At 45.4% G+C, this 10,250-nt stretch overlaps 1 protein-coding gene across 2 annotated transcripts in view; it reads right to left on the bottom strand.

Annotated features, from left to right (window-relative positions):
* WASHC5 (WASH complex subunit 5) overlaps window positions 1–10,250 on the bottom strand; it is a 49,631-nt gene that overhangs the window by 13,350 nt on the left and 26,031 nt on the right. For both annotated transcript variants that reach the window (XM_037166746.2, XM_037166744.2), the window contains exons 15-23: window positions 10,079–10,189; window positions 8,507–8,647; window positions 7,468–7,548; window positions 3,910–4,011; window positions 3,023–3,202; window positions 1,809–1,933; window positions 814–976; window positions 306–408; window positions 138–217 (exon numbers count right to left, since the gene is read on the bottom strand). In XM_037166746.2, coding sequence (XP_037022641.1) covers window positions 138–217; window positions 306–408; window positions 814–976; window positions 1,809–1,933; window positions 3,023–3,202; window positions 3,910–4,011; window positions 7,468–7,548; window positions 8,507–8,647; window positions 10,079–10,189 — 1,086 coding nt within the window. The remainder of the gene's footprint in view (window positions 1–137; window positions 218–305; window positions 409–813; window positions 977–1,808; window positions 1,934–3,022; window positions 3,203–3,909; window positions 4,012–7,467; window positions 7,549–8,506; window positions 8,648–10,078; window positions 10,190–10,250) is intronic.

Here is a 10,250-nt window from a genome sequence, read left to right as displayed (position 1 = left end):
GGAAACAATGACAAACTGAAATATTGTACTTTTGTTTTAATGACAAAGGAAAGAAAAGTAGCTTTCTTTGGGCAACAAAAATGACAAGAAATTAATAAAATACAGCACTGATTATCACCCTTTCCTCCACAACATACCTTCATGATAGCCTCGAGATAAGCTGGCCAAATCTTCTGTGTTTTGGCAATGGCGGAAAAATAAATTTTATTCGAATTTGCTGAAAGGTTAAAATACAATTTTCCATTTAGTGACTTTGGAAAGGTCACAGCGTTCTCTCCACCTCGGGCTGGTTCCAGAACACTTACCCACAATGCTTTTGATGGGGCTGACAGCGTTTGTGAGGGTTTTTAAAGTGTCCTGAACAGTTCTGTCTCTGAGGATGATTTTCTGAAACATACTGAGGAAATTCTACAACAAGAAGGCAAAATAAAAGAACCGAACACGGTGAATAAAGTGAGCAAGAACCCCAGCTAATGAAACGCTGGGGGGGGACGCACACCGGCCTAAACCCCACCACGCTGCAAGGGGGGTGACGGGGAAGTGGTAATTTCAGTTCCTGTTAGAAACATCCCGTTTCTCGATCGTTGCCAGTTCCAAAGAGAAGAAGTCTTATCCTTCCAAGGTGAAAGTCACCAAAGGCGTCTACCCATAAAAATACTATGCCGGCCAAGGGATGCTAGTTGATTCTCGTTCACCTGCCTCATGGGAATGTCCTGTGTGTGTCAGCACGGGAAAGGACCAAAGTGAAGTCAGGTGACCGCCCTCGTGGTGCCCAGGGCTGCGGGACATACGAGCGGACGCCAGAAGGCTCACCTGCAACTCCTTCACTATCATGAAGCACAGGAGCCTGTCCAACCCGTTCAGCCCGAAAGTCCCCAGCGTGGTCTGGATTTCGGAGAAGAGGCGGCTGCTGGTCACTTCCTGATGAGTTTTCAGGTCGTACCAAGTGTTCAGCTGGTCAATGTGACATGTCATTCTAGAACAAAACCAGAGCACACCCCAGACCCAAGCAGTTGAGGACTCGTCGTTAGGAGAAGCAGGGCTCAACAGGAGTGGGGGCTTCGGGCACGAAAAGCAACAGTGACGCAATTTGTTTAATGACCTGTGTACCAAGGCAGCTAATCTACATTTATGTCCACTTCATCCCCATCTGATCTGTATCTCTGTGCTGTGGTGCATGACGGACCAGGAGGTAACCCCGAGTTACACCACCTTTGTCTGCCCTGTGCTACGTCCCTGATTTGACGGACTCATTTCCACTGAATCGGGCTGTTCTTTGGAGTCACGTTAAGAGGGCAGAGTTAGACTTGGGCGTCTAACTCAATAGTGTTAGTGCTCAATAAAATGCTAGTTCCTACTATCCAACATGCTTGCGGGCTGGGCTGAGAAACAAGCAGATAATCTCAAAAGGTCAGGATATGAACTGACGAGTGCAAGACCCAGTGACTGGAATGGGGTGTGTGCCAAGGGGTACAGATGAGCAATTTGTAATTTTAAGAACATTTCCTATGGGATGTCCCCAGGTCCAGGTGTGTAGAACGTTAACTGGAGAGCAAGAGAAGCACAGACTACAGGTGGCCAAAGACACTGCAGGGCTGTTTCAATCTACAGGTCTTTGGCCTGGGGTCACCTCAGTCACATGGAAGAAAATATGCAGTCTCAAAAAAGTGAATTTGGGTAATAAACCCATTAGAAGAAAACCTGCTGTGGCAGGAACACAGGTGTGACCTGAGTCACACCTTTTAGCACCTGTTTAGACTTCGATAGTCCATGATGTTCAAGGCCCAGTGGAAGTCAGATGTACCTACTTTGGGTCTGTGATCCGCAAGATTTCTCTGCAGAGTCGACCAATAAACGTTACAGACTCGTCCACAGGGGCAAACTTGGGTATGGGAATATGGGTGGACTGGTACATACTCTGCCAGTCTTGAATCTAGAAGAAGAGAACACATTTTTAGTACGTCTTTGGCAAGGTAACCTAGTTACGCTTTTCCCACATAGTTTTACAAGAATAATGTTGCATAAAGAGTGACAATGAATGGTCCTTGGTTTCAAAGAGGAGAATTTTAAAACTATATTAATAGTTGTCCCAAAATGCCACATATCATACTGATTAGAAAAGAAGCATTTGTGAGAAAGGTGAATGAGGGTGGATATGAAGAGATACAGAACTTCCGGTTTCAGGCTCGTAAGTTAACAGGTATCCGTGTAATAAGGTCGGAAGACACTTCATCTTTCAAGACCGGAATCATCAATTCCCTAAGGAAAAGCCTACGGAGTAGCCCCTTGTTAACTACTTTGTAAAATCTCACTTCTCTGCTGTGATACTTAAGAATTTGGTGCTCAAATAATCCAATTAAGAAACAGGCAAAGGACTCGAGTAGACATTTCTCTGAGGAAGACAGGAAATGGCCAACAAGCCCAGGAAGAGATGCTTGACATCACTGGTCATCAGGAAAGTGCAAATTGAAACCCCAGTGAAGTCCCACTTCACACCCATTGCGGAGGGTGAAATTTTTTTTTTAAAAAAAGGAAAACAACAAGTGTTGACAAGGACATGAGGTATCAGGAAGTTGAACCGTTGGCTGTCACTTGTGGAAATAAAAACAGTGCGGGCACTGTGGGGAGCAGCCTGGTGCTTCTTCAGGAAGTCACACACAGAATTACCATATAGTTCAGCAATTCTGCTCTTAGGTACATACTCCAATCAAACGCAGCTGACTTCTGAACTCTCGAACACTTGAATTACAACGACAACAAATGGATTCATGCTGTAGCCATTTAATCATGGCTGCTTCCTCCTTAGGACAGTGAACTCCCAGAGGTCAGGTGTCTTATAAATTTTTCTGAAATCCTCACAGCTCCTGAAGGTACCCTGAAGGTATTCACAACTTTCTAGTGCTTACTGATTTTTAGCAACTGTTTAAATAAACTTCCTTGTCGGCATTTCTGAGGTCTAGGGTATTTTAAAAGTCAGAAATAACAAATACAGTCAAAAATTTTTTAAAATGTTTTTAGCTACCTTTGTTCTTAAAAAGTTATTACACTCTTGCTCAACATTGTAATTTATAATGCGAGATACTTCTTCCTGCCAAATCTTCAGTGCATAAATGTTGACGTAGTCCTGTATGTATTCGAAAGAACGGTGGAACCCATCCATGGTAGCTCCTAGCTCTTTCAGCTTGGGCATCAATTCGCTTGTCTGTTCAAAAGGGGAAACACAAATATTATTACATTGCAGTAGACTGTCAACCACTAATATCTATATTGGACTCTAAATGAATGCCGACTAAGAGACCACAGTGCTAGTTAGCTCTGGAAATACTCATTTCCTACCCATCTAGGATGAGTGGGAGCTGATGTCCAGCATCCAGCAAAGAATAAACTTGATTTGGAAAGGAAACCCCATACAAAAGGATATAAAAAATGAATGTTGATTTCTCCCATGTCATTTGATGAGTATCTCTATCTTGAAACACAAACTATTTTAAATTGAATTTACTGAGGTGAAAAGAACCCTATATATAAATTTCAGGCCTATTTCTTTTTTCCCCTGAGACAAATTACCGTATTTCTAAACACACTAAATAAAACGAAAACTTACAGCCTTTATGGTTCCTATCAGCTTTGGGGTTAACAAGTTCTTTTAACTATAAGAAGTAACTGAATCATAAACATAAGTTCTATTCTTAAATCTGGGCCTCAACAGGTGAAGGAAAAAAGAACTGAATTTAAAACAGATTATAACATAGGGCAAAAAGCACATCTGTTGATTGTACTGAGAAATCACCTATTAAGTGTACGTTAGGAGGAAAGGTCTTGTTCATAACAGTTAAAAATGGTGCTCTGGTCCATTCTTCGGACTGAACGGACAGAAGAGGGGAGAGCCTCCTCCGGGTCACTTGATACCTTGGCTCGAGGGTTGAAGATCAATCCCCTATGAAGAGCAAAAGCAACGCGTTTCACCAGCTCCTTCCTTATTCCGTCTTCCAGCAGCTGTTTGGGGTCCACCTGAGGGCAAAGCAAAGGGCAACAACCGGCAGTGAGGAGAAGCTTGGCCCTGAAGGCGTCCAGAGGAAAGACGGTGTCCAGAAGCCAGAGTGGAGATTTCTGCCTCTTCCCTAAAGGACTGGGATGGTTCTCCTTCCCTGTCTCTGTGACCTTGGGCAGACTGGACAGATTATCAAACCCATCACCTCGTCAGGAGTTTGTTTATCCCAGTAAAACACAGGATGACAATTTTACAACATGACGCTCCACAGGTGGTGGGTATCGGAAGTTTTAAGTTGCCTCCCATGTTTAATCACTTCGATAAAAGGAAAAAGTTCCTTTTCTTATCACCAGGAGGGGGTGGGATGAAGGCCCTGCATGTGAATTTGGTGTGCGTTCCCTCAGATGTCATCTGAGGGCGCCTACATGTAGCCATGTGGGCAAACTCGAGTTTCGGCTTGGACTACTCTGTGAGATTTAACAATTCTTGTTCAGTACTCTCGGAATGGTGTTTGTAATGAGGGAGATAAAATATGAAAGCAAATCTGTTATGTATAAGCTTATTTGGCTGATTCTTTTTTTCTGTAATGAGGAAGCTTTTGTTATTCTCCCAAAGAGAGTCTCCTATAAGGTCCCTAAAACATCGAATAGCTTTAAGGTGTGCCTTTGAATTCTTGGAGACTTGTCTCTTTTTTGACTTTGTAAAGAACTGTTATTTCAAAAAGTCATCAAGGTGGCTCCGTCTGGGTTTGATCCCATCTAAACTTCTAGGAAGACAACGGCAATGAGAGTTACAGAAATTACAAAAGCCAGAAAAACATATTGAACACACTGTGGCTATGAGCTCAGCAAAATCCAGACTGCAGAGAACCTACAGGTCAGAGGCCTTGAGTTCTAAACAGTTACACAGTAAGAAAAAAAAGAAAGAAAGAAACCTGGAGACTAAGACAGAACTAAAAGAAATGGCACATTTTAAAAAAATGGGCAAGTATAAACTATAGTGTAGAGAGATTTACTTTTGGATAATAAAACCATGAACAGAGACACTGAAGTTGGGTCAGGACACATGAGGAAGAGGGCCTGGCTGGGAGCTGGCTCAGTTATGCCTCCTGACTTGAGTGTTGGTGAAAGTGAATGCTATTTACCTTAAAGTAACACATTAAACTACGTCATCGTTTCTGTAGTTTTTAGTATCTATGCTCTATTTTATAACAAAAAGGTAAACTGTAAGTAAGTATAGTCAATGAGAATATAATCAAATAAGCAACATGAAGTTTAAAAAAAAAACAAAAAACCATTCCTTGTAAGGACAGACTTAATGAAAAAGGTGGATCTGAAGGTCTGCAGTGAACCTTTGCATTCTCCCGACTTCTGCTAGCCTATCGGGTGTTCACGGCAAAGAGAACGCCCTTCGTACACCTCCTTCCGCACAGTTTGGCCTCTCCCAAATGCAGCAACAGTTTACCATCTTCATATGGACCCTCCAAAACTTTTTCAGTTCGTTTACATGCACACATATTTGTCCTTTAAATACATATCTAATTTCAAAAATCTAAATAGGATAATTCACACACACACTGTTCTGCAGCTCGCTGTTTCCACTTCAGTTACGGGGACTCTCCCAGGGGCAGGCTCCCTCTGAACAGCTGCAGAGCAGTCGGCAGCGGGAGCGCACCACGATGCACGTGGCAGCGGGTCCCTCCCCGATACACACTTAGAGCGTCACTATTGTTTCGGCTGCTTCGAACAATGAACGCATATCCTTGTGTACACTGCACTTGTGCTAAGTCATACTAACTCAAGTGAACTTACACTTTCCATGAGAGTTTGAAATAGATACTAACATCGGGAGGTTCAAGATTAGTAAGGGCCCCGAGCTGCTGGACTGGCAGAAACAGCCTCCTGGGCAGAATGGGGTCAGTATATCCCCTCTGCTTGTATTACCTGAAAGTGCGTGGCAAGAGAATTACATTTTTCTCAGTCTTTTTTTAGATGATTATTGCTAATTGTTAGGTTTTATCACATCCTTCTCCTGTGGGTCATTTTGCATGTAAGATGCTGTCACTACTTCATGATTAATCAGAAGGGGTAACCTGGATGTATAACTTCTGCACATCCATTGAGTCAAACTGGCATCAGGACAAAAGCATGGTGAATGGATTCTATGAATATTCCAGGAGTAAACAGCATTTCTTTTAATACACTTCCAGAAAATACACACTGAAGTTCTGTATCTATCTAGATTCATCGCCTATATTTTCTTGGATTTTATTAACATAAATGTTAACCTAGTAATTCAAAATAGTTTTGAATTACTAGGTTATTCAATATAGTTTCAATATATTCAATATAAATTCAATATAGTTTTCAAAAAACCAGAAATGTTTAGTTTTCAAAAAACCAGACATGTTCAGATTCTGATATCAGATAAACGGAAAAGTAAATAAAAGCACAACGAACCATGTGAATGGACACATCACTGATTACAGGACGAAAAATTAAAACAGCAGTGAACTACCACGTCCTACACCCTGGGAGAGCCAAACCCAGACGGCGGGAATTAACAAGCACTGGGGAAGACGGGGGCAGATACGCAGGGAACCGTCACTTCCGAAGGCGCCCTGGCCGCACTGAGACAAGTTAAGTGTCGGTGAGCTCTGTGCCCCAGGGACCCGTTCTGGGCACGCAGAGTTCAAAAATTCCCGTCCAGGCCTGCGTGCAGACATGTTCGAAGACGCTCATCTTGATGCCGTTTATGATAAGGGGAAGCAGAGGTGAGATACTAGGCAACACGGGTGCCTGTCTCTAGGGCAATGGTTAAGTAAAAGGAGAAATTCTGTGCAGCAGAAAGAAGCAACACGAATGTATTTCCAAAGCAACACCTAGCGAGAAAAGTTAAGGAAAGAATGACAGCACACATGTATACGTAAAATAACACATGCTAACAACAAGGGTCACTGTATGTCTAGGGACAAACATAAGGAGTGGGTGCTGTGGGGGATGGGCGTGGGTGTCCAGGACAAGAGGCAAAAAAAATGAAGAGAAGAGGGGCTCGCAGGCATCGGTGCTGGCGATGGACTGACAGTGAAAGGAAGGGACAATTATCCCACTCCCTGCACCTGGGGCGCAACATGAAAACACTAAAAAAACAAACAACCCCCCCCAAAAACCCAAGGGTGGCTGAAAGGGTGCGAGAACCAGCCAGCTATCGTGTCTAAGGGCATCAACCATTTTTCTTTATTAAAAAGAGTCAATAAAATGGATTCTCCTTAAAGAACCCTTAGGGATTATGAAAAGTAAGGATATTAATGCTCTCTTCCTCCATCAATACACGAGTAATATTAAGCTCAAAGCTAAATATGAAAGCAGGGATACAGGGTGGGGGTGTTGTCCCCCCTTCCCACAGTGACAGCAGCACAACCCCTCAGACTGAGAGTCTCACGCCCAGGCCGCCCAGGCCAGCCTCAAAGCCGTTACCTTGATGATGCCGACCAAAGTCGTCTTCATCATTAGGATGCCTTCCGTGAAGATGGAAATGGCGTGGGTCAGCTTGGCGACCTTTAACAAAGAAAGAGTGGCTGGTGAGCACCTCAGATAAAAAGACCCACCGTTGGCAGGGGAAGCTCAAGTAACTGGCTAACGGCCCCGGGATGGCAAAGACAACAGGAAGGAGCCGGCGGCTTTGGGGACCCGGCGTGCATGTGTCCTGGCCGGAAGTGAGGCCTTGTGCTGCCACTGAGAGACATTTTGGGAAACTGAGTCAGAAGACACTGAATAGTCCTTTAAGCTTTCACCAATCACTTCCCCTCCTGTGGGCCCCAGTTGCTTGTGCACAGAAGGAGGGCAGGACTCAATAGCATGGTCCCCCCAAGCAGGGAAGGCTCACCAGGACTCTAAGAAGATAATCTCCCCTTACTACCATCTACATTTCCCCCCAAGCAACACCAGGAGACACTGGTAAGGTGGACAGAGGCTGTATGTGTCAGTTAGAACAAGTGCAGAAACCCCAGGCGTGAACACCTAAACTCATGATGTCACTTCGGAGCTGTGTCGGAGGGTGTGAAATGGACACGGGAGGAAGTGTGAGGAGGCTGGACATCTCACTGCAATCTGCTGATCTCACTTCTCACACCTTGCAGTGCGGGGAGAAAGAAACGCAGAGGAGTTTGGGAAGAACGACCCAAACGAGGCTGCTGGGCTATGGCCTGGACTTAAAAGTCTGGCTGCAGGTCGTGGAGAGTCTAGGCAACCTGGCTCAAGGAGAGTAAGGCCTGATTCACCAGGACCACTCACAAGGACAGTGATCAGCGGACCACCGCGTCCTCTGAGAATACTCAGGCCGGCCAGGCCTCAAGTGACACCACAACACTGTGACAAAGAAGGTATGACTGCACTGAAATAGCAGGAAAAAACGCATCAGAGCTGGTCTGGTGGCCCTGGGGTTTGGCGGGTGACACAGACCCATGAGGGTTTGGGTTTGAACTATCGAAAGGCGCGAGTCAAAGGGACGAGCCACCTCGTATCGTGGGCCGAGCTGAGCGTAGTCCCTCAGCTTGTCCTTGTCCAGGCGGGTTGGCACTTCGATGATATCGTGGGTCTGAAGCTTTATGATCTTCAGAAGAGAAGTAAACATGCTTTCGGGAATGATCTGCAAAACCTTTCGAGAAGGGGAAAAGACAAAAAACAATTAAAAAGTTCTTTTATTTGTTTAATCCTCACCCGAGGATATATTACTTGATTCCAGAGAGAGGGAGAGAGAGAGAGGGGAAGGTGGGGAGTGGGGGGGACAGACAGACAAGACATCGATTTGAGAGCAACATCAACTGGCTGACTCCATCCACGCCCCAATGGGGACTGAACCCACAGCCTAGGCATGTGCCCTGACTTGGGACCAAACCCTCAGGTCTTGAGTTTATAGGACGATGCTCCAACCAGCTGAGCCATGTTGGCCAGGGCAAGCACCTCTTTTCTCTTCCTTGGTTGACAAATGCTAGGCTGGCGGGGGAAGGGCCCCGGTGCGAGCGAAGCCGGCGGTCCACAGGAAGGGCTGCCGCGGGGCCCTTCCAGTGACAGTGCCCAGGCCCAGGGCTGCGCTCCTTCAACCCCGACTTGCTCTCAGGATACAAAGCTGACTGTCACAAAAGTGCTGCAGAAAGATGCATCTTTCCCGCATCACAAACTTCATTTACTTACTTACTTACAGGCAGATGGCTACCTTTAATTAGTTAATTTTTATTTTCAGTTACGGTTGACACTCACAGTAGATTCCTTCCAGGTGTACAGCACAGCGATGCCCCACACAGCAACCCCCGATACCTGACCCGCCTGGCCCCGCAGAGATATCGCAATGCTATGGCCTGTGTTCCCTGAGCTGCACCCATCTGAGGGGTTAAGCAACATGGCTGGGCACACTCAGCTTGGTCGGCGACTCAGGCGAGGTTTGAACAGTAACATCCACGCTGCCCCGTTAAGTTCTTGGAACAGGGACCCAAACCCACCCGAAGACTTTAAGCGCAGACCAGGGTGTGCTGCGTGCAGACCTGGCTCCTCTCACCAGCCGCCCCTGTGACTCTGAAGAAGCCACTGTAATCTGTTCCCCGGTCTCTACCCCCGTAAAATGGGTGTTAAAACTGCCTGCATTTAAAAAAACATCTGTGAAAGTTCTCTGAATGTGAAGATATGTCTGCACATCCACAGTACCAGTAAGAAAGCATTTATTTTCAGGTACTGCGAATTTCTGAAATAAAAGTTAACAAGGGACAGAAACATGGCTATACATTTTATAGGGCCCCACGCATACCTTTTGTATGCAAAACAGCAGGTTTTTAAAACATTACTTATTTAGTTATTTGTTTATTTTTAGAGGGGAAGGGAGGGAGAAAAAGAGGGCAAGAAACATCAGTGTGTGGTTGCCTCTCACGCGGCCCCCACTGGGTACCTGGACCCCCAGGCATGTGCCCAGACTGGGAATCAAACTGGCGAACCTTTTGTTGGCAGCCTGTACTCAATCCACTGAGCTACACCAGTCGGGGCTAAGATAGCCGTTATTATGCCAAGAATATAAATATCACTCTGATGCACTTCTTACCTTTCTCACATAGGACACCAGCTCGCCAGAATAATACTGAGACACGCTGAGAAGGTCGGGGCTGTTTGCCTGATTGATACGAAGAAGGGGCAGGTCAAGGGCAGAGGCAAGCTGGAAGAAAGAAGATATCTCTGCTTCTGTTTCCAAAAGTCCTAGAAATGTCTCTTTCCAG

Source organism: Artibeus jamaicensis, unplaced genomic scaffold (genome assembly GCF_021234435.1).
Source record: "Artibeus jamaicensis isolate MK-2021 breed Jamaican fruit bat unplaced genomic scaffold, CSHL_Jam_final scaffold_916, whole genome shotgun sequence".
Taxonomy (NCBI): domain Eukaryota; kingdom Metazoa; phylum Chordata; class Mammalia; order Chiroptera; family Phyllostomidae; genus Artibeus; species Artibeus jamaicensis.
This window is presented reverse-complemented; position numbering and strand designations above follow the sequence as displayed.